This window comes from Falco peregrinus, chromosome 1 (assembly GCF_023634155.1).
Source record: "Falco peregrinus isolate bFalPer1 chromosome 1, bFalPer1.pri, whole genome shotgun sequence".
Taxonomy (NCBI): Eukaryota; Metazoa; Chordata; class Aves; order Falconiformes; family Falconidae; genus Falco; species Falco peregrinus.
In genome coordinates this window covers 4,540,860-4,565,401 of record NC_073721.1, presented here as the reverse complement: position 1 = coordinate 4,565,401, position 24,542 = coordinate 4,540,860, and the positions used below count along the sequence as shown (strand labels likewise).

The 24,542-nt window shown below is 45.2% G+C and overlaps 1 protein-coding gene across 5 annotated transcripts in view; it reads left to right on the top strand.

Annotated features, from left to right (window-relative positions):
• LHPP (phospholysine phosphohistidine inorganic pyrophosphate phosphatase) overlaps window positions 1-24,542 on the top strand; it is an 89,220-nt gene that overhangs the window by 15,164 nt on the left and 49,514 nt on the right. For 4 of the 5 annotated variants that reach the window (XR_008747711.1, XM_055807519.1, XM_055807540.1 and 1 more), the window contains exons 4-6: window positions 3,546-3,609; window positions 4,791-4,883; window positions 13,948-14,039. Coding sequence is in view for 4 of the 5 variants with exons in the window: in XM_055807519.1 (XP_055663494.1) it covers window positions 3,546-3,609; window positions 4,791-4,883; window positions 13,948-14,039 (249 nt within the window). In the remaining variant the exon portion in view is untranslated. Of the gene's footprint in view, window positions 1-3,545; window positions 3,610-4,790; window positions 4,884-6,932; window positions 7,987-13,947; window positions 14,040-24,542 lie in introns of those variants that run through there. The other variant, XM_055807527.1, reaches the window with a different exon arrangement.

Genomic DNA, 24,542 nt, shown 5'->3' with positions numbered 1-24,542 from the left:
AGAGTACCAATTTTTAAGCAGTTAATCTATGTGTCTGGACTGAGAGGCTGATCTGCTGAGGTATCTGTCAACCAAGAGTCCTCAGTGGGTAGTTCAGTCGCCTGACTTGGCCTCCTGCCCTGAGTCACTTGTAGTCTTTCCAGGGGTGTAAGGGAAAACTGAGGTGATTACACTGAAATAGATCTCTAAAAGAAGGTTGTATGGATGCTCCCAGTGAGCCACAGTGCACTCCTGTGCTGATGCAGGATTGCAAAGAGCAGTGGCAGTCACTGAACTTGCTGTGCTGAATCCTCCAGTAGGCTTAGAAAATACTCATCAGTAGGGTCTCTGTGCTGCTACAGCACTGGGTGAGGCATCTCTTGAACTTCAGCTGTCAGTGGTCTTTTTTTCTGTAGATGGTGCAGAGTGAGCAGTTGTGTGAACGTGTTTTGTCGGCTGCTGCAGGGTGAGAGATGTAGCTGCTCTTCTGAGGAGGAATGGTTGCAGCTTTTAGAGAACCTAGAGATGCTCTGGTGTATAACTACAGCAAATGCCTTCAAAGTCAGCATTCGAGTGAACTAGACCTTGATGAAACAATCAACAATATTTGCAGGTGGCAGTGGGAGGGTTAAATAGCTGTAGTTTTGTAAACCACTAGGAAAAGGACTTTTGTTGCTTTAAGGGCAAGTCTGAGAGCCTCTTAAAAAACCCACAGAAATCATGGAGAGTTTGGTTTTTGCTGGGTGCAACCCCTAAGTGAATGAGTGTTGCCGGAGGGCAGTAGGATTATAGACACTGCTTGTCTTTTTGTCCTTGCCTCTGCAAGATCTCAGAGGTGAGAACTGTTGATTTAACTGCTGCCTGTAGCCATGTGTTCCTGTCTGAACTGAAAATAAATGATTTTAGTAGTGAAAGAAACCAAAAACAAACAACAAAAATCCAACAGGCTGTGCTTGGATAAAGGGCTTTTAGTGTAGATTTGTGATGCAGTTTGATCTTGCAGCATTCTGAAATTACTAATGGTAAGGAGGATCAGGTGGTCCAAAAACTCTCTTTCAGGCAACAGTCAGCCAGGTTTCTTCTTCCAGGTTCAAATTCTACCCACCTTTGTAGTGGCTGAGATGTGATACTGGATGTGGCTCATGGCCTGTGTAACGTAAATGACTCCTTGCTGTTTGAGTGGTACTTCAAGATGTAGTCTCTGAAAGCTGGTGTTAGCGTTCTGCAGGTTGATTCATATGCATGAAAACATCATATGTAAGGGTGCACTTTCATGCTGGTGGCTTGAGAATTGCTATACATGAGGAATAAGAAGCCAGGAGATTTTTTTTATTTGGTAATAGAGAAGCCCTACCAATTTGTGGAAGTAGCTGCGATGCACAGACTCCACCTGAACGGTGTTGGAGACTGGGGTAGAGGTTCCTCTGGCTGTGAGTGAAGTGTGGTGGCTGAGAAGACCTAAGGGGAGAGCCCAAGGATATACTGAGAAATGCTGTGCCGGTGTGTGTGGCGAAGACCTGCAAATACAGCTGTGCTTTTGAAATGACACATCAATTGTTGTTGTAGTTTGAATATCAAAAGACATTTTAAATTATCCTCTGAACATTAAAGGTAAATTTTGACCTCCTGCTTTCACATACAGGAAAAATCCAGTCTTTGGATGTTTTTTCCTAAGAACAATTCAGTTAGAGGTATTCCAAGATTTTAAACAGGAGTTTATTAATGCCAGCACTGACTAATGACAGATCCCAATGGCCTTGAAGGAGGTACCTGTTGTGCAGTGTATGCGCTTAAAAAAGGCTATGCATGTTTTGCTTGAGGAAGCAGTAGTGACAACTTTTTCCTGTGGTTCAATAGACTGTAATGGGCATGAAAACCCTTCTTAGGTTGTGGGTTATTGATCCAGCTGGGTAGAACTTACCAGCGGGAAGGAGCAGTTAAATCCATTGTGTTGCTTTACCTGACACTCATGCTCTGATCTTACAACACAGGCGAAAAATCCTTACTGTTTCTTAGATGGATAAGGAGAAAATGTTGAGCCAACAGCAGAATAGCTAATGTACGTAAAATAACCGTTTTATGGTATCTAATACCGTCTTTCAAAATGAAATATAGAATCAACCTTTGTTTAAGACTTGCAACGCGATCAATGCAAAAATGCCTTTGAACCCTGTGCATATAAAAGTATTTATGTGGTTATTCATTGACGTAGACAGCTCTGAAACAGACCCACTGTTACTTTTCTGAAATGTTATTTTCCATTGAAAAATAATGATTTTTGGATATTCTGAGCTCACTTTTCACCATGAGCATATTTTTTTTTAATGATTGATCATTTAGGTAATGTGAACTTTAGTTCTGATTCAGTCACCCAGGTAGGTAAGTTCTCTGACTTGAAGAAGAGAGATTGTGAACTGGATGAATTGTTCACCTGACTAGAGAAGCCTTGTTGATGCAAAGAGTCATATACAAAACCCAGCCACAAGCCAGCTTCATTTTTAACATGCAGGATCAGTGTAACTGGGTGGACCTTAACAAGGTGCCTACCTTGGGCAAGTAGGTTGATTTTGGTTGAAGTTTTAGTTCATTCCGTAGAAAAGGAAAGTGTCAGAGTCACTGAAGCAGAATGCCCGCCTCCTGGAAATGGAGTGATTTACATTTAGCATCTGTTTTGGGCTGAGAGTGGGAATTGGCTTTGTAATTTCTTCTGTCATGCCACTGTCAGAAAATTAAGCTGTTTACGCTAGACTATAGAAGGTTAATGGCTCTTCTAGCAAAGGTCAAGTGGTCATTTTAAAGGGAGGCTGTGCTGAATAATCGAAAATGGCAGAAGGATAAGGCATAAAATCTTAACTGACTGCTCATCCTACCTTTTTTTCCTGTCGTACAGAAACCTGTCTTTGCTGTGGTCAGGAGAGCTTGGAAGACCTGCATTAATATGATTTCCTATTCCAGGAAAACACCATAAAGATACTAACTAGTTTTATGAGCTTCATGGCAATAGGAACATTTTTAGAAGGAGCAAAATTTGGCTTGGATGGCTTCCTTAGTCCCAGTAAACAGTGTTCTGGCTTTTCTCATGTGAGAGTCTGCTGGCAAGCAATGATGCTCAACTCTTTGGGGTTGCCTTCCAGATACACCGAAGAAGGTGTTACAGCTGCTGGTTGGTGCCAGCACTCATCTTGCTGTCTGCCGAGGGCTCTTCATCACTGATTGAAGGAAGAGCAGTGTAACCGCTGTCCTTTGTGAGCAGCTAGTACTTTGTGCAATAAAATTCAGCCAAGTTCATCCCTGATGTAAGCTAGCCGAAATCCCTTTGAACCAGTGGAGTTGCGTCCCAGATGCCAGACAGCCATCCGATCTGAGATCTTTGCATTGCACAGGACTGAGCCTGTCCTTTACTTAATTTCTGGTGTTAAATTAAGGCTCCAGAGTTTCTGATGACTTGACTTTTTGTTGCAGCCATATGGACATCTGTATAGGCACAGAAATAATAAAATGTGGTTTCTTTGTATTTAACTGCCAACATTTTCATTTCATTGGAACTTTATCACTTTCATTTCCAGACGCTACTATAAAGAAACTGATGGCCTGAAACTTGATGTTGGAGCGTATATGAAGGCATTAGAGGTATTTTATAGCTTGCATTATGCTTACTCGCTCTGTGCACCTTGTTAAAAGAGTAACTGGTATAAATACGGGTCATCTTCTGTAATTACTCACCTTGGTGGAGGAAGTTTCCACAGATTGAAATTCATTTACTGCATTCTAAAGACGGATGGATTCATTTGTTTTCTGGCTTCATTCATTTTTTAAGTTTTACTTAAAATGTGAACTTTAACCGTTGTGGTACCTTTATTGGAAGTGAGGCCCTTGAAAGAAGGAGTCAGAAGAGCAAAGATATGGAATATTGTCTGCAACATACTCAGGAAAAACTGAAGGTCCGTTTTATGTTTGGTGTAGCATTGTTAACACAGCCCTTGCCCTTAATAGTTTACAGCAAAAGGCCCTTATCCAGCAAGATACTTAAGTGTATTCCTGTTTTTAAGCCTGATAAAGTCTGTGCAGAACTGGAACCTGATAGATAAGTCAGCCTAGGGGTGAGGGAAGGAGAGAATCTTTATTCTCCCTTTTATAGGCTTGCAGAGAGTTAAAAAGACCAAACCATCGTGAATGCAGAAAATAAAGCAAAGTAGAGTGGTATACAAGCACAAAAGTTAGTGGATATAATGTATGCTTGCAGCACATTCTTTTGTACCTATGTGAGTTTTGGGGAGTTTTTCCCTCTCAGATATGTTCAGGCTTCCAGTTGTCTAGGAATAAGCTAGAAACATACCGTGCTTTTTCAGCATAGTGCTGATATTTAGTTGCAGGAAAATAAAACTTTTCAAGTCTGGCTGGTCACTTGAATCATTGCAAATATGCCAGGTGACTGAAGAAACCCTCTGTATCTTTTAAGGCCCTCCAGTACTTTTGATCATTTCATATGAAGGGTATTTGTAGTTTCTTTAAGAGTGATGGTCTTACAAAAATGAGCGGTCCTGGAACAAGTGTGAAGACTACTCTCATGACAGGGAATGTAAAAAGCTTGTAACATGAAGTGTTTCAGGAGGACTTTCCTGCCAGAGAATATTAAACACTTCTGTTATCCAAATTCTCAGATATTCGCCTTCACCTGTTAATTCATTATGTTACTTAAGGGCAAAAATCAATAATCCCATCATTTTTGTACAATTGACTGGAGTTTTGGAGTTGAACAAATCCTTTTCTGATCAGCATTTTATATGTGTCTCTCTCTCCTTTTTCCCCAGTACGCTTGTGATGTTGAAGCTGAAGTAGTGGGAAAACCAGCAAAAATGTTTTTTGAGTCAGCCTTAGCAGAAATGGGAGTTCCACCACAGCAGGTAAGGTTTCTGATGCTGTGACCGCTGGCTGTGCCATATAGTTATGCCCACTGATGCATGTTTTTTTTGGTTTGCTGTCTTTCATGGAAAGTTATCAAAGAGGTTGAAGGGAATGTGGCCAGGAGGATGTGGTAAACTTTGGGTGGATATACAAATGTGTTTTTCCAAACGCAGTGTGTTATAGGTGGTGCAGAGAAATATTTATATTCAGGATCTTCCAAATAATTACTCAGGAAAAAAGAAGAAGAAAAAGGAAAAGAAAAATTGTTGAAAAAAATGCTTCAGAGGGACACGCCCCCCATGTTTGCCCATTCTATCAAATAATGTGAAGTGTACAGAAGAGAACTGACAGCCAAGAGAGTCAATGCTAGCAGGTGGGGACCTGCTGAATTTCTTCTGCCCTGTTCGTATGTCCTGCCCTCCTGAAAGGCATGACATTATTTTCTCTGCTTTTTTGAGAGTTCTTTTTGACTGCCTGCTATTTCCCTTTTCATTCCCTGCATCTCTTTCTCTCTCTTTGCTCTGAGTTGAGACCTCATACCTCTTCCCAATTTAGAATCTTCCATCCCTCCATTCTCTACTGTGGTTTCTCCTCCTATTTGTACTCTTGTGTTGTGCTTTCTTATTCACTTTCTTCCCAAGCCACGTAGTTCAAAAGAACATGCATTTCTGCCATGGTATTCCTTTATTTGGAGGCCGAAGAAAACAAGAAGAGAGAAGTTAGGTTTCCCAAGGAATTATGGAAGACGTTACGCCTCACAAGATGATAGGTGCCCCAGTGGCTGGCAGTCTGCTTGGTGACTGGAGGCTGCAGCAGGATGGTATTGCAGCCAAAATGTTATTTATTTCCTTTGATGTCACACTGACTACTTTTTTTAGTAAAAGGGAAAGGCAGAAGTAAAATATTTTCTAGTTTAGGTGAATGGGAAGCACTGGCTGACCCCAAAACTCTTCCCGTGTTACTGGGTTCATAACGCTTTCCAAAAACATGCTGAATGTGTGATGCTCCCTGCTTACTTAGTACAGCCCATTTTTTCCCCTGTCTGTAGTTGTGCCCGTGTCATCTTTATTGATTTATTATGTCACTCAGGACATAAGGATGAGTATGAGATGACTCATGGACAGCGGTGAATTACAATGTAATAACCCCATCAGGGTTTTTTTGGTGACATAAACAACAGGAATGAAGTTTGGGTGGCTTGAGGGTTCCTAGAGCCTGGAGATGAAATTATGGCCCTGTAATTCAGTATGTGCTTCGTCTTACTTTATTACAGAGTGGGGAGATGGAAAAGACCTAGTAGGCTACCTAATCCATCTCCTTCCGTGCGCAGGAGTGTTCCCTGCCCCACGTTTGTTAATGTTTTGTCCAGAGTGGTTTTCAGTAAGCCAAACAACTGGGCTTCTGTAAGTACCCTAGGGACAGTGTTCACAGTCAAGGAGGTCTTGTGAGCAGGCAGCTTTTTCTGAGATTCATCAGAATATTCTCTGAAAGCACATCTCTTTATTTGTAGTCTTACTCCAGGTAACAACCAAAATGCTTGCCTTCCTGGGTATTTTTTTTCTCCAATTATCTCTAGACTTATTATCATTACAGTAGTTCTCTCTAAAACTGTGTGTTTAGCTCTCAGCAGCTTCCCTCGTGATTTGGTCCCTCTGCACCCTAACCTGCTGTGCCGTTCTTTTCTGTACGCCCTTCAGTTTGTCGATATCTTCCCAGTAACAAGATAGCTCAGCCTGAACATAATATCCCAGGTACAGCCACGGCAATTATTCAATCCATTCATCCAACCAGCAAACCAAGAAATCCATTTCAGACACACAGTGGCATTTGAAGAAAAAGTAGCTGGAAAAAAGAACAAGGGGTGGGGGGGAAAGCCTACAGAGCTCAGCCCTTGGATGCTGTTTGTGTGGATCAGATGCATGTAGGTTTGTGTTTCATTTCTGCTTAGATCAGAAATGATTGGTGTGCAGGAGTAGAAGGGAAGGTGTAATTTTTGAGTTTTCTATCCTTGGACCCTGTGTAGTGGCTTTGCTTGCCCTTTTCCATAGGCAGGATGCTGTGGTTGTCCTCAGAGGCTGTTTTGCCCAGCTTGCGGCACGTCGGGACTGCATCAGCATGTGGCACCGAGGGAATTGTTACAGGGATGCAACAGGGCACCAGAGCTCCAGTCTCAAAAACTTTGCCCCTGGAAACAAATTTGATACAAAGCATCAAACAGGTGATGAGCCTTAGTGAGTGGTTCCTATCAACTGCAGGAGGATTTGTTTTGGGTACCAAAAAACAGTAATAGTCCCCAGCAGAGTTTATTTATTCATTCTCTGCTGTTTGCCATAGTTCTGCTAGTGACTAACTTTATATTTTGATAGAGATATTTTTTCCCCATCTAATTTCTAGTGTTAAATGCCATCAGTTTGATGTAGTAATATGTCTAGTCTGTAGGTGTAATGTTTTGTATTTGGAGAGATGCAGGGAGTATGTGCCTATCCAAGGAGGGCACAGCAGACACCACTGTGTAATGGCACTGGTCACTCTGTGCTTTAGACTATGGAAAAAATAGTCCATGCTCCTGGAGTTAAAACCTGGATCATTGTGCACATGCGTAGGAGGAACAAATTACAGCAGAGCAGGCTACCTTAATTCTAACATCTTTTCCTAACTTTTGAGTGCTTGACCTTGCAACTTTAGTGTTCTTTTGAGACAGATTTGCAGGCTGTTTTAGTTCGTCATAGGTAATAATAAAAACAGGGTATATTCAGTTTAATAAGTTCCTTAGTAATGCACTGTATTGCATTTTAACTGTCTCCTGAATGAGCTATACTTCTCTGCATTTGTAATGGCATGACAAGGAATGGTTTTACTTGCCTTTGCTTTTATAAAATGTTTGCCAATAATTTATTCCACCTGTGGAATGCATTTAATCCATACCATCATTAAACCATTTTAGATGAGCTGTGCTTTTGAAAACATATTACGATTTTCTTTCACCTGACTTTTAATGAAAAATATCTTTTTAATAAAGCTGTCTCACCACAGTAATTCTAGACAGTGGCAAATCTTAAATTTCTCAAGCTGTTTTAATCAATAAAGTTATCACCAGTTGTTTCCCTTGATAACTGCTTCTCACCTAGCCCCTGACTTTTCCTTCTGCTGCTGAGATGTTTTCAACTTGCACTTAGAATAGGAGGAACTCCCTAAAGTCCAATTTTCATTTTAACCTTTCCTCAATGGCCTAGAAATAACAGATTGCTGGTATTACTTTAATAGATTGGAAATTTAAACCTTTTAGAGGTAACCAGACCTATCTTACGATTCAGTAATATGACAAAGAATAACACATCTTAAAGGTTACTGAAATGCCTAATTCATATGTTTTAAGGCAGCTGTAACAGTGGATGATTTTTACAGCTTTACAATAAAACCTAAATAACGTTAAGGTTCCAGTAGTTTTATATAATCATAAAAAGTTCTCTCTGTAGCAAATTGTCCTGTTTTAATGGGAGTTATGGCAGGTCATGCTGGAGTGCATAAACTACTTGTAGTTAACCAATTCCCATTTCTGCCACCTGCAAGTCTCTGGTGGGAGTTAGTGGCGCGTGAGAGCAGAGGGAGGTCACCCCGAGAGTGGCACAGAGGACCTGCCACTGTGCCGGCATCCCCTGCTTGCTCACTGGCCACGGCAGGGCATTTTTCCATCTCCAAAAGAGGAGTGAAGTGGCCGAGTGAAGTTTCAGGCTTTGAGTCCTGCTGAAAGCTTATTGAAGCCTGGCTGGCCCTGCAGCCTTTGGAAATCTGCCCTGGGGGTTTGATGTATTTCTTTGTTTCACCTGCATCGTTGTATGCTTTCTCCCAGATCAGAGGCCGCGTGTGATGCCCTTTGTGTGTTTGATGTTTGCACAGCTAGTAGTTCCAAGATAGAAATATAATTAACAGTAGCCTGGGATCCTGAAGCCTAGGAGATCACTGGTTGGGCCAAGGAAAATAGGGAGAAAATAAATGCATTATATTATTTGTGTAAAGAGGTATAACACATTGATTGAGATTTGTGTATAAGCTTTATTTCCTTATGTCCCTGGCACATTTAGCATGATTAAAGTTATTAAGCCCATAGCAAAAATCTGTTTAGGCAGAATATGTGTGACTCTAGAAGCATTCGCTGTGTTAAGTTATAGAACCAGAGAACGGCCCCCTCCCCCCAGCCCAGGCTGCTCCCAGCCCCATCCAGCCTGGCCTTGAGCACTGCCAGGGATGGGGCACCCACAGCTGCTCTGGGCAGCCTGGGCCAGCGCCTCGCCGCCCTCACGGGGAACAATTTCTGCCTCACAGCTCATCTGCATCTCCCCTCTCCCAGCTTAAGGCCATTGCCCCTTGGCCTGTCACCACGTGCCCACGTACAAAGCCCCTCTCCAGCTTCTTGCCGGCCCCTGTAGGTGCTGGGAGCTGCTCTAAGGTCTCCCCGGAGCCTTCTCCTCCCCAGGCTGAGCAGCCCCAGCTCTCCCAGCCCGGCTCCATGGCAGAGGGGCTCCAGCCCCCTGACCACCTCCGTGGCCTCCTCTGGGCTCGCTCCAACAGGTCCGTGTCCTTCTCATGCTGGGGGCCCCAGAGCTGGTCGCAGCGCTGCAGGGGGGTCTCACGGGAGCGGAGCAGAGGGGCAGAATCCCCTCCCCCGCCCTGCTGGCCACGCTGCTGGGGATGCAGCCCAGGGCACGGGGGGCTCTCTGGGCTGCGAGCGCACATTGCCGGGTCGTGTTGGGCTTCTCATCCACCAACATCCCCCAGTCCTCCTCAGGGCTTCAGTATTTGGTTGGCGTTAGAACACTTCCTTCTGCGTGTCTCTCCATTTGCATCCTCCGTAGACTTCAGCCTCCAAAGTACCGTCCCTGAGCTTGTCCTAGTAAGCACTGCCTTGCAACCCGAGCATCGCTGGGTGGTACGGGGTGTTTGTATCTTTCTGCCTCATTGATTTTCTTACTCAGTCCTTCCTTTTCTGATGAGACATTTTTCTGTCATTTTAGTTAATATTAGAACTTTTGTTTGCAGACAAAAAATACCTAAGGTTCCCATTTACCACCCTGGCAGCCCCTCTGAAGGCTTATTAGTGTTGGCTACTCCTGTGGGTAAGAGGAGGCAATCCTCACACACATTCAGCTCTGGGTCTGTGGCCCAGACACCACCAGTAGGATTGCTGACCATGATGGTGATCTCTCCGACACAGATGTTTGTCCAGTGAGGATTGTATTGTGCCTTCCCACCCCAAAATCCTTGGAGGTCATGTTCATCTCCCCCGTTATCGCTGCAGATCTGGGTTGAGTTTGATGGGGACTCTTTAAGAGCCGTGGCTTCACTCGGCTTAAGCAGACGTGTGCTTTATTTATTACGTGTGTACAACCACACACACCATCTCTCACCAGCTGTATGGTTTAGGAAAATACAATTTAGGCCCATCTTAATTCTTTGATGACTTGTCTTAAAACCAGAGAGACTGTCTCACTGCATTTTTGCCTTCTTTTTAGTAAATTTTTCACTGATCTAAAAAAGGTAACTTCCGCAGAATAATTGGACAGATTAATGGTGTGATCCCTGTGTAAAATGTGAACATGAACGGGGATCTTTTAATTCTTGCTTTCAGTGGGTATGTGACCTTTCAGTTTTATATCTTTCTCTCTCTTCTTACCATATTGCAGTCAGAGAGGAAGTTAGACCCAGGTTTGACAGGTAGGGTTTTTTTATTTCCCTTGACAGTGCACCTTTTGACCTCTATCTTCTTGCCAATGATTTTTTAAATCCTAAATGATTTGGGAATAATTGCTCCTCCTTTAGTGATTATTGCCCTTCACCGATAGTAAATCTGTGAAATCCCCAGGGGCTGGAGTACATTTTTGTATGCGTATGCCACAAGCTGGCCTGGACAGGCATCGCTGCTCATCTGCAGCCGCGCTTGCAGGGATGCCAGGCATCTTGCAGGAAAACTTGCCTGGATGGGGTAAAAATACAGCCTCAGCCAGCAAGCGAGTGCTTGGTGGGCTGCCCCGCCCTGCCCTTTCCTGTTTGCAGAGGAAATTCCTTTTTAGCGTTTGGAGAACCTGGGAATAAAATTGTCTTTACTTCCAAAATCTCATCCTGAATGTCTCGGCTCAGGCTGAGCACAGGCGTGCAGGTGACGGAGGGCAGCTTTGCTCTGGAGGTCCCCCCCACAGCTGAGCTCTGTCCCCCTCGGGGAGGTGTTGGAAGGAATTTTATAAGAAGAGGGGATTATAAACCATTAAAAGCCAGTGGTTGAGAATTATTAAATATCTCAGAGGAGCTTGGGGGGAAATCGGTGATGGTGGTGGGCTGGGAGCGGTGCTGCCAGGTTGTTTGCAGCTCTGCATGTAATTGCGGGATTATTTTGTTTTCCCTGTCTGCGTATACATGCTTTATTTACTAATTACTTAAAATTAACCCATCCTTTTCTCCCTATTTCATGCTGGATTGCTTGTTTGGAGAAGCGGTAAGGAAAGGTGAACCATCTAGAGGGGAAGGCATCTTATGGGGAACACACAGGTTTCCATGAGCACAGTGGGTAAGGAAAATGGTCCAGTAATGAAAGGCTGGAAAAGACCGAGCCCTCCATCGTCTGGTGGCTGTAAAGTGGCTTGTGAGCAGAGAGCTGGAAAGGCAGAGCTGCCTGTCCCAAAGCCTGCTGCTGCTTCTTCCCTGTGGGAAAACATGCCCACAGGTCCTGATGTCTCTGTGCTCCTTACAGGAGCTCTCAAAGCCTAGCCACAGCTGTGGCTCTTCTGGGCCAAAGGAAGCAAGGGTGGGCACGTAGGAACTGTTTCAAAATAAACTGCTTCGACATGGTACCAGGCAAATGAGCCTTGGCTTGAGAGGGCATCCTGTTGCATCCCATCACCTGAGGGTTGATCGGCATCCCTCTCATAGACAGTATTGAAAGCCAACGTGGAAGATAGATTAGGCTGGTAACTACAATATATAATCTTGCATGCCGCACCTGATGCGTTAGGCAAAAGAAGATTTGGTGTTTATAGGCTGAAGTTGTTCTGGATGCATGTGTTCATCGCTCAGTTTGGCTTATGAACACTCGGAAAATCTTCTGTTCAGCTGTGGCTTTAGGTATACCCTGAGATTTCCTTTACATGCTCTGTAATGAGTGAGAGAAGATTCTGTTGTCATTAGATGATTAATACCCCTGGAGCTTTAGCATTCTTAAACTTCTTAAATAAGTACGATTTAGTCCTGCCCAGCAGACTGCTTACAGAACGGGAATTGAGGTGTGGGTGACGCAGAAGATAAAATGGTTCTTGTATGGTTGCAGGCTACGTAAAAAAGAGGTGCTTCCATGTGAAGGCAAAGGAACGAGGGGGGTTTATATTCAGCAGAACCGGTAGCCGGAGTGGTGCCTGCAACGCAGACTTTCTGTATGTTTTTGACCTTAAAGCTGCAGCCAGCTGTATGGAAAGACTCAGCATTCCCACAGATTGCTGCTTCTGGAGAAGTCCATGCCTGCTTCTGCCGTGTGCGCCTGGTTCCCATGACCTCTCTGGCAAGGGCCTATTTATCAGTCCTTCACAGATGGAAAAATGCTGGGTTGGCTTTGTGTGCGTGTCCAGCACAGTCCCTGTTGGTGCTGCTCCCAGTAACCGCTCCTGGTCCCTTTGCAAACGGGTCCTTTAACCTCCCAAGCCCCGCACGTGGGGCAAGGACCCACCATGGCAGACTCTGGAAAAAGGTCAGACCACACAGAGCAATTTCTTTAGTAAAAAAAGAAACACTTTGCATAGTGACTTCATGTATCTGATGTGCAGGTAGGAAAATAATCAAAAGTGTATGGAAGGAATGGAAATTCAGGCAGGAATTTCTAGGGTTGCAGGGTGCTGTTGTGAAAGCCCGGCAGTTACGTTTCTGAAGCAGGAGGCTTATTCAACAAGGTAAAGATCAAATGGTCAAAGATGCAACTAATGAATGTATTTTAGATAAAATTCAACCTTGGTGCAAAAGGTGCAAAAGAACACTTTAAGATTGGATAGATAAACTAGACTATGTATTTTCAAAGCTGGTGTGCTTCCTCACTTTTTGGTGCTGCCTCTGTTCTGAGTAATCCAGAACGCCTTTGGAGGCTTGAAAGCTGATTTTTTGTTTGTTAATTGAAGATTACTTTTTTATGTGTATGCTGGTTTTTTGTTGAAACTATAAAATGACACCTCCCCAACCATTTTTAAGTTTGAAGAATAAAATAAACGTAATCATTTTTAATGCAGGATGATAATAAGCACTTGAAATTTTGTAGACATGGTTGTCAATGAAAAAGACACCTTGGTTGATACACTTGAATTTAACAAAGTTCTTTAACAACGACAGGAAGGTAGCGTGCATGCTGCGTGTTTTCATCAGACACTCAGATAAATAGCACAAGCAGAAGATCTTTTCTCAGTTACATTTTTTGGGGTAATCTACTCAATTGAGCTTATTAGTATTTGCATAGACTTAAGCTGACTAACGCAAAGCGTGCTAGCCCTCTACATACTGTGTCACATTGTGCAAAAATGAATAAATTAGATTTTAAAGTGATTTCCTGAAATTTCTGTGTCAACTTGAGAACGGGTTGGGATCAGGCTCTGTGAAGTTATACATCTCAGTGATCACAAGCTTAAGCTTTTGTCTTGCTTTCAGAATACCAGTTTTAAGGAGATGTTTAAAAAGTTAAGCTTAATTTAAACTGCTTGGAGCATAAAGTAAATGGATCGTTAGGAACAGAATAGGCCTAACTTCATAAAATCCAACATTTTCTTTGAACTGTGTGCCAATTCACTTTGATTTTTGTGATTGATTACAAATTGTATGGATGTATAGTGCACTAGTACATTGCTCGAGGAGCTATGGCACAAATTACATTCAAGGTAGGATGACTTTTAATCAATACGATGACAATATTATCTTGTTTAATTTGTCTGATGGCAGTATTAAACATCAAATCAAGCTGTTTGTTATGTCAAAGGAGCGTGACGTATGGCAGAAATAAAATTCACTTGATGCCAGATTTCCTGTATTTCATTGCTTTGACAGGCCATCATGATTGGAGATGATATTGTGAGTGATGTAGGAGGTGCCCAGCGGTGCGGTATGAGAGCTCTGCAAGTGCGGACGGGGAAGTACAGGTCAGTGCACACCCTACACCCCGCACCCCGTGGGGGCAGTTGTGGAAAGAGGGGAAATAATTGTAGGTAATGATTTTTCTATTTAGTTTTCTGCTAAACAACGCTGCGCTCAGATTTCCGTGCAACACATTAATTTCTGGGAGAAAAGGAGTTGTGGTTTGGAACCTGGTATGCATTCAAAGCACAAGACTGCATTTTTCCCTGCCTTTTCCAGGTCTTTTCCCATTGGTGGCACAGATTTGCTGTCAATGTACACTTGCATTTGTTGTCTGAACAAACACCTCCTTGTGCAGCAGTTAGGCTTGGGTGGATGATGACATTTTCATTTGCAAAATGCAGTTTGGGTAAACACTGTGTATGGAAGTGGCAGGAAGGGCAAGACATGTTGTCTTTGATCTTTCAAAGAAATATTTTCTGTTAAATTCTTGCTATAATTTTTTCATCACAGTGCATAGAACTGGTGTGTTTCTTGGGCTTCACTTATTTTATTATTTTTTTGCTGCTGCGTGAAAGTGTTGTACACTTGATATAAGACGTGTCTGAAACTTCTAGCAGGGTTAAGATTATAAAATTAGACTGTCGACTCGGTGATCTCTGTAGGTCATATCTCACAGCTTTATGAAGGACTCCATATGTCTGCTATTTCCTCCAGACGTGTATTCAGCACTGACATGTCTGAAATGCGGGAGCTGTTTCTCCACTTCTCATCCTACCAGAGTGCAGGCTTCTGCAGGCTCGCTCATCTCTTTCAAATAACCCTTCTCTGTGCAGGTGTCTCCATGATCTTGTGCTTTCTTTGACTCAAGAGCTACCTTCCTGCAGCTGCTGAAAGGAGACCCCAGTGCAGTAATAAGCAGGGGATGGTCCAGGCTTGACTGGTGGAAAATGAAGCCATCGTACGATACTCAGGCCAGGGCAGGTTTGAGGTTGGCTCAAGGTGGCTCTCCAAATGCAGTGCAGACATCAGTCCGTACACTTAACATTTGGATTCCGTAACATGCAAAATCTCCTCTTAACCGTCTTCTTTTAACCATAACCATGCCTCTTTGTAGTAAACGTGGTTCAGCAACACCATCTGTCATTTGACATAATTTATATTTTTACAGTTTTTCTTGATTTTTCAAATACTGAGACTGTAGATGAGGAATACCATTTTTGGGGCAGGATGCAGCACGTGAGAATGGTGCTTGCCATAGGCTATCTGAAAGTTACTTTGCTAGTTTTAAAGTCAATCTGCTTCTCAATTTTCCTTTTAGTATGTGTAAGGTGATAAAATGCTATCCAGTGCCTTATTTCTAATGGACCAGTAAGTGATGGTTTCTGAGAAGAAAAGAGACAGATACAACTGTAATTGTATTTTGTCTCTTTTTACATCTTTAGGATAGTACAATTCAAAATCAGTTACCGGTCTGAATCAAGCTCAGAAAATCCCAAAGATTAATGAAGGAAGTATATAATGTGTGCTGTTCAGATTATTTGTCTGTAATCTGTGTAATCCCATTACTTTTCTAAAGGAGAAAATAAGGATTCAACTTTGAATTCAAGGTCGATTTTCCTCTGGTATTAATGGGATCACTTCCTGAATCCACATCTTAATGTCACACAGATACGGGTGTCAGTGAAGGAGGTATCTCTGCACGCAGAGGTAAGTTAGACCTTTGCTACTAACAAATAACTCCTGTGATGTACTTTGCCCATCAAAATATGCCCCAGGTGATGCTCCATCCAAACTGTTCAGGCAACTGACATAAACTGTATATACACACACATAAATATGTATAATCATATGCTGGGAAAACATTTTCTTGTGTCAAGTTTGAGTCATGATTTCACAGCTGAAAGGGAGTCATCAGCTGTTCTAGGTGGGGGAAAAAAGATTGCTTTCCACTGTTACAGTTCCTGTTTCAGTGTGTGGTTGCTGTGATGAGAAATCGTGTACTGTTGTATGGCACTGAAATACAGTCGAACGTCTCTAAATTGAGCATGTGGTGCCAGTCCTGTTGGTAGCAATTGTGAGTGAAATGAAATAGCTCTTGTTTGCCAAGAGAGGTCAGAGATGTACGTAATTTTAAGAATGACTGATTTAGTATACATGGAAAATCAAAACACGCAGTGAGTATTGAGAGAGATGGGGGGGAAAAAAGAGTGAATGAAAGTTGATGGGCAAGATAAATTAAAAATAACAGGAAATGTGATTATTTTATGGAGGTTTTAGTTTGAAGTCTGATCTATGAGATTGTGCGTACGTCCCCTTTTTCTCATCTGTGGTAGTCCTTGCTGACACAGAGCTGTGTGCTACACCCGCATACCTCTGGATGGCACCGTTAGTACATGCTCTTCAGCATTAGCCACAGCTTCGGGACCTGCCCGGGATCTAAGGCTGTCTTTGCCAAAGTGTAGTGCACAAAGGCATCAGGGTTTTGCTGTAGCTTCTGAGCGTTGGTGTGGTGGGGTTTCCACAGATTTCAGTAACGAGAGTCTTGCAGCTCAGGACGTGGGTGATCACCCCAATTGAGTTGCCTCTGTGTTTCTACAGCTGTGAGTAGTTTTTTCCATTTCCACCCTAACAATGGTGCCTTGCTTCAGCGAAACAGATGCAGAGCTGCTTCAAAAATTAAATAAAAAATAACAGAGAAGCTGTCCCGAAGAATTGTTGCAGGTGCATTTCACTGCATACTGCTGGATACATGGAAATGACATTATTTGCACAAGTTATCCCAGTGAAGGCATTTTGCGTCTTGTTCTGTAGCTCCAAGGGATCCTGTTGTGCCCCTCCATCCTCACCTAAATGCTGTCCCCAGCTGGCAGATGCTGTCACCTCCTGTGCAGCGGTGTGCATCAGGGCAGCTCTCCTTATTTCAGGGGTCGATGCAGTTTACATGAACATTTTTGAGGTCTGCTGCCCACCACGTGCCACCAAGGATTATGCATGTAGCACAGAAGATGACACATGAGCCAAGGTTTATTGTACTGTTTATTGTATTTCAGAGGGACTTCAGCGATCGCACGGAGATTGCAGCCTGCAAAGCAAGGTGGTCCATCTTACTTGCTTTAGCAAGCCAGAAGAAAAAGTCCTCTTTGGCCCTGAAAGCCTTTTGTGGAAAGAACTGATTAAGCTGCTGCTGCAGAGGTTTCAGCAGTAGGTAGGGGCGGACAGGTCGTGCGCAGGGCAGGCATCCTCCCGCTGGGCACAAGAAGCTGACAGCCTGCAGTGCTGCAGGAGCCTTTTTCTCGGCGGTGTGGGTGCCGCCTTGCTCGGTGCCAGCGGTGGTGGGTGCCAGCTGCCCACTGAATGCGTTTGTGAAGGCAGAGTGAGGGTGGTTGGCTTGGCAGGCGAGTCAGGGTGCAGAGGAGGCGTGGAAGGGGTGTGCACGGAGAGCCGGTGTAGCCCCAGGGCTGCCTCCCTCCCTGGGCTCTCTCCCTCCTGTGCTTTGCAAGGCCTTCTGCAGTGTTGGCCGCCCCCACGGTGAGATTCAAAGCGTGGGTTAAGCTACTGCAAAACCATTCAGTTTTACACCACCTTGCGTGGAGGTCCTGAAAGTTAGCTCCTTTGTCTTGCTTCTTTTGGATCTTTAATAAAATTTGTGCAGCTGGTTTCCTTTAGTATGACAGATTTTGCACGTTCCTCACTCCTGCATCTGTACTTATCTTCTCCTCTAAAGCATTTTATTCTCCAGCAGGATTCGTTCTCAAGTGTTGAGCTCTTTCTCAGTAGCCAAACCAGGCATAGCATAGATTAGTCCACGAAATGCAATAAATCCTAGCTGCAACATGGAATAAAATTTCAGTTGGCACAAATCAGGGCAACGGTGGCAAGGCGGAGGGATAAGATGATATTTTGAGTCCATCTCAGCCAGCATGGTTCTCTGACACGGGGTGAGTAGCTGGGTTGGCCAAGCATAGCCTCTCTTAGGTGTAAAATCCAAATGCAAAGGGTCAGTCTGCTCTGCAGGTTTGCCCACTCTGTTTGTCCCATATACAGGACAGATCAGGTCATTGCTGCAGACTCTTGTGTGCCAAGAGAAGAAGCTGGTGTTAGGTTTTGCAGGATTGGGAAACCTGATGCTAATTACGAAGTTTCTGTGCACACCTGTGGGGAGGCCCTTGGTAGCCAGCATCTTTCCCATCTAGGGAAGAACATGTACATGTCTTCCCTCACAAGGGTATGTGCTAATTCCACTTGCAGCTAATTGGCCTTGACATCAAACCAATAATTTCCACAATAACTATTGATTCTGCAACGCTGTGTAATATCCTCATTCCTTTGTAGCATGCAAGTTAGAGCAGAGAAAAATTGCTTTGAGGCTTTTCCAGCTGTCTCCTTGTAACATCGGAATCAGCTTTCAGGTGCGTCAGTGTGTCAAATTGCAGGTGTTTTTTGGCAGGGTGGAAGAATTACTTACCCCTTTCTCCATGTTGTTATTTGCAGGTCTTGATTTGTAAGTAAAGAACCTCCCGTCGCTGGTGTGTGGCGGTAGCCAGTAGTATTGATGGCAGTAGTACCCAGTGCCCATGTGGGGTTTTCTTTGTTTGATTAGGGATTTATCTGATGGCCGTGGCTGATACTGCAACATCCCTAAGCTGCCTCTTTACGGACATAAAGGATACTCCAGGGATGGAGGATAAAAGGATGGAGGCCTGGGAGAGCTGTCATCTCTCTCCAGCTCTGCCTCTGTTCTCTGGGAGAACTGGGTCAAGTTACTTCATGTTGCTGTTCTTCAGTTTCCCCACTTTATAATTATCCTCTGAGAATAATTATCCTGACTTTCTTAATAAAGTGGCATGTGATCTGTGCCTCTTATCTGATTAAGAAAACATACAGAATTTGTACAGATTTATATGAAATTGGCTTGCCAGAATAAAAATCCATATGCAATCAAGACAAAAGTTGTGACAGAGGAGAAGTCTCTTAGGCTGCCACTGTCAAATGATTAACGGTTGAGAAAACGAGGTTAGGTTATTATAATAACCTCCTAAATGAAGTTATAAAATCATTCTTAAAAAATAAAATTCCCACCCATAGATGAATTCACAGCTGTCACTGTAAATGAAAGCTCATGACACCTTTTGTAAAGAAATAGTCACATCTTACTGCTCTGCAGAGAAGCAGCATCCTTCCACCCTCGCGTTCTTGCTCACTGCATTGCTAACCACAGCCGAGATGAACAATTTTATTAGTTTGTTCACATCTCCTGGGTCTTGATGGAGCATACCAGAAGTGCGTAATGAGAAAGAACAGGCGGAGGCACTCCCTTTGTGCTGAAGCTGAACGAGAGGCGTTTTGATGGCCTCACAGTCCTGGTAATTAAGCCTCTTTCAAGTATTAAATGGAAAGACTTCCAACCCATATTTACACTGTAAAAAGCTGTACTGTAATTCACGTTAGTTGACGTCTTAGGCAATGTTTATTAAAACCTGGTGTCAGTAAGTCAGTTTTCATTTTAGCATGATAGCTGATTGCAGTCAATCCTAAGGCATAGTCTTGTTCACCATTTATTGCACAGTCAAATCACAGTTTGCTCTGTCCATGTGAGGATCTTCACGTGTGTTTATCAATTTATCAACCATGATTTGGTTACCGTAATCTTTGAATCAGCTTTGGAGGAGAAGTTCAGAGTAAATATTGCAGTAGCTTAGCATATGCATACTCATCTGATGACAGCCTTAAATTTTCCTAGTACATTCAAGTGTCCAGACACAGAAATTACAGTTTTAGTACCTGGTGCTTTAGGTATGGTGGACTATGAAAAGGTTTAAGTTCTCGCTGCTGTAGGACAGTGCTACAATCCAACCATCCACTTTGCAGCGTAGGGTGTAGCCAATCGCAATGCAAAATAACAAATTACATTGGAAATATGTTCCTGTTAAACTACAAGTGGTGAACTTGGGAAGCGGAAGATTTTACCTTCTGACCCTAAAGAATCATCTTTTGTGTGTCTTGGGTATTTCTGTTTCCTTAACTGAACATAGCCAAGTGTTTACTTTCCAGTAAAGTATTTGATATTAGAAATACCAGTTGGACTGAATGATCATTGTAGGTCCCTTTCAACTGGACTGTTCTGTTCTGTTGTGTTTTATTCTGTTGAAAATGCAGATCATACCTGGGCTAAAACAGACCTGAAAGGAGCAAGGGGGAATAAGGGGTTCTGCTACATTGTAGCTAACGTGTAAATTTAATTATCTTCAGTCTAAAAGAGAAATGGGAGTTCTGGGGCTTGTTTATGAGCAGGTTAATTTATTCGTTGGTACCATAATAAACCTTGAGGAAGCAGTGTGGGCTCAGGATGTAGCCAGGCTAGGTGCTGTATGTATGCTCATGTGCTGTTCTGAAAAAATTGGCCTGAATATCAGAAAAGAGATCAGTCTGTGATGAGAGCAGGAGCAAGGACAAATAAGGGAGGAAGGTATCAGGCCAGTGAGGAAGAGTAGTATCACTCCGCAACCTGGACAGTTCTGCTCTCTACCTGTCTAAGCACTGACTTTTCCTTAGCAGTGCTGCCCTGATCAGCTGTCACATCTCAAACACCTAGGAAAGGAAGCGATTTGCATTTTGCAAATCAAGATGGTAGTGACCGAATCAGCCTGTGCTGCAGTTTTGCTTCCCCTTTTGCTTGACATCCATACAACACATGCACTGGCAGAGACAGCTGTCTGAAAGGTTTCCATTTCTCTTCTAAAGCTGATAAATAAAGGGCTGAAAGAGGAGGAGGTGGTACCAGTATCTGCTACTAGAAGCAAGAGGCAGTGGGACCTGAGAGGGCACGTGGGTCAGGTGGGCTTGATGTATGGCACTAAACCGCTTCCAGACCCTCTCTGAAAAGCATCCAAAGCTAATGACCATTTTGCTTTCATTCTCTTTTGCTCTGGTGCTGTGATGTTTGGGTAGTACATGGTCTTTCAGCCTGGGCTGGCAGCCGTCCTCCACCTGACATGGTCGTGCGCCTGCGTGAGCGACACCAGAGCCCTTGGCAGCTGCGTATCCAACACCTTTGCCTTTCTGTCCTCTCTGCAGATAGATAATTCATGAGCTGAGGTGGTGGTGCCAGAACTGCCTGAAAGGAGACAGCTCAGGGGCTTTCCAGGGTTTCCACAGAGTGTGTTCATCTCTCTCATCAGCATCATCTCTCCCGTCAGCACCCGCTGTCACTGCAGACACCCGTGGCCGCAGCCGAGCTGTCGTTCTGAGGGGACCCGCAGGCTCTGGGTGGGACAGGCCCAGCTCTAGCTCCTGCTGGACCCCTGGCCTCCCTCCCTGGTACAAGGCCGAGCACTGCAGGCTATGAGACGGGACAGGGAGCAGGTCCTTGCTTATTTCTATCTTCAGGGCCCTTTTCTTAGCACCAGCATAAGGCTGCAGTGGAGAAATTCCACAGCGAAGCAGTCCTGGGAGCTGGCTGAGCGCAGCAGTGTTTCTCAACACTTGTCACTTGCAGAATGCTGAGCTGTATTAGCTTGTTCAGCATTTGACAGCGTTGATGAATACCATACCAATCACTAACTACTTTATTTCCGTAAAAATCCTAATGAGCGTGTTGAAATGTGCTGCAGAAATGGCACAGCTGGGACAGCTACACAATTGTGGTTTCACTAGAGATTTCCTTTTTTAAAAACACAGGTTCCTCTCCTCTGCATATTTTTTTTTTCCTGTAGTTAAATGTCATCCTGGCTAGCTTGGTGCACGGAGTCCTCTCAGCAGCACGGGGAGTGCGGTGGAAGGGGAGAGCGCTCTGATCGATAAGACCAAAGCAAAGCGTCGTTTTCAAAGGGAGAGAGAAGCCAAGGAGAGGCACAGGCCAACCCAGCTGCTGATGTAACGCCCTCGGAGCAAATGGTTCGGTATCTGAAATTTAATCTTCTGGCTTGGGCTCTCGCTCGCAGTGTCAACACGCTCAGCAGCCGCAGTGCAGGGGCAGTACCTTGTGCTGGCACCCTGCATGCACAAAACAACCGGGCATTTGTGCTTTAACGCTGCACTTTGTGGCCCGTGGATGCAGGCATATCTAGTGACATTTGTTTTTTCCTTGAAGAGTGAGTTTAACCAACAAGCCAGGGTGGCTGCCTGGTCCCTGGTGTGTTTTCTGCTCTTGAGATCCCAAGCACGGCCCTGTTTGTTTTGCCGTCTGCTGGGGCACACGGCCGCGCAGTCACAGGGGAGTGGGGTGCTCAGAGGACCACCAGCCATCGCGGCTGGTTCCAGAGCCCTGCTGGGGACCCTGCTGCAGGCATGCAGAGGTGACGGAGGGAGGTGTCCTCTGAGGTGCGTGGGAATGGAGCCGCCAGCCTGCTGAGGCCGAGGGAGCAGCCGCAAGGCATGGGCGCTGCTGCCCCCCCAGCTGCTCCTGCTGGGCTTGGGCCAGCGGCTGGTTTTCATCCCCCTTGAGAGGCACGAGGTGGCTTGCCCAGAGTTTGAAAGAAAGCAGCCGGCAGTGCCAGCTTTAGGTCTTCTGCACGCGCTGGGAAACTCCAGTGGCTCCATCGGTGAGTGCTGTGGCAGGAGTAAGTGTGATGTGAGAAAAGGGGTTTGGGTGAAGAGCAGCGCTCCCGGTGCTGCCAGCGCTGGGCAGTGCCTTTCGCTGGGGGTGAGGACAGCTTGCAGCTGGTGCTGGGATGTGACTCATGTTCACACTTTGCCCTGAAATGATGACGATTCGTCCTTGCCTGTGGTTTTCATTGTCAGCAGTGTGTATGGTTACACCTCAGCCCTGCATGCTCACAGGTTGCCGAACACAAGCTCTTTCAGCCTGTAGGGCTGGGGCTGTTGTATGGGGTCTGCATCCTGTGTTGATTCTTTAAACTTGAGCCATAGGCTTATCTAAAACCAGGGATGGGTCTCAGTGCCGTGGGGAGCAGGGCTGGGGAACTGGCCACTGGCTGCAGCTGCTGCACACCCTGTCGCCCTTTGTAGGCACCCACAGCTCCTCTCAAAAGCTTTCTCCTTTTCTTCTTAACTCCACTCTGACCAAGTCTAAAATGGCCCCACATCAGCAGCTGGTCTAATACTCTGCTAAGTGCCGCTCCTGATCTGTAGACCCCTTCCTGTGTAAATATAATTTCTCTGGCGCTTTCAGGGACTCGCTCGTCATTTTAGAGGGTGCTCTTGGCCACGTCTCTTGCATGTTCCCTGTGCCAGTGTATGCTTTTATTTCACAGCTCCGCTTGCTTTTCCATTCCCAGTTGCACTTTGAGTGCCCCCTGAGGTGTACTGGGAGGAGGGAGTGTCAGGTTTGCCCTGCCAGCTTCCACTCACTCCCAGCCCGTTGTGGCCGCTGTCAGCGCACACAGCAGACACAGTGCGCAGAGCTGTGCAGCCTGTCCCTCGGAGGGCAGCCTGGCTGTGCCGTGCATGTGGCTGTGCTGCTGCGTTCCTGCAGGGAGAAGGGCTGCGAGTCAGCCTGCCTCGTTTCCAACAGCAGCCGAGCAAACAAACACCCGAGCTGGTCCCCGGGTTGCCTCCGCAGCGGGAGCTGGGCACCTGTAGCTGTAAGTCCTGTCATCCTAAAGCACACCGGGCAGATCTTGGTGGGGACCAGCCCTACCTGCAGCAGCGCATCACTTGCTTAAATGGCCAAAGCACAACACAGGCATTGGCTGATCCATGTGCTGCAAGTAGGGAAATTCACGGGAAGAGTTATTTCAGCACTAACGAGAATTTGGGGAGAGCTGAGCGGGTGTATGTGAGCTCGCAGGCTGTGGGCTGCACAATACCCTGCACGCTGCAGCCACAAGGCCCTTCTCCCCCCTCCCCCTCCCCACCCCTTGGGACGCTGCCAGTTCCCAGTTTGTACTGGAGGGGATGTGTTTCTCGCTGTGCGAATTTCCAGAGGGCTACGTGGGGCAGGGTGCAGCTAGCAGTGCTCCGCGGTGCCAGATCAAATTCAGACCCTGGTTTTGGGTTTACAGTTGCAGTTTGTGGAGGGTGGGAGCTTGACGTGGTTTTCATCTTGGCATGAACTGCCGGAGCACCGTGCCGAGCGAAACAGCTGCCGCCTGCCTTTAAAAGGGGCTCCTGTGCTGCAGAGCCCCTTCACCTGCCACAAAGCCGAGCTTTGTTCCAGCTCCGGCAGGCGTTTGCCATTGAATAACGTGAACTGTTCAGCTCGGCTGTTGGCTGCGTGACACTGAAATCAAGCCTAAAAATAGGAGGGTGTCTGACCCTGAAGTGAGGGATTTCCACTGGTAACCCAGGCTGGCACCCTCCCAGGGTGACATCATCCAGAGGGGAAGCTGGAAAAGCTTCCAGATTCGTTGCTTTCCCCGCAGGAGTGCTAAACACATGTGTCAATGGAGAATCAGGCGGCACGTTCCCTGTGGCTGTGAATCAGGGGAACGAGGGAATGGGGAAGAAAAGATGGAGGAGAAGGATCGGAGCCGCATGTCAGAGAAGGGTTTTGGGAGCATTGTCAGTGTGTAACTCGAGGGGAGATGATAGGAGCAAAAAAGGTCCCATCCAGGCAGAGCTTGCCCCATAAATGCAACAGTTTTGTTTCCTTTTAGATGTGCTAA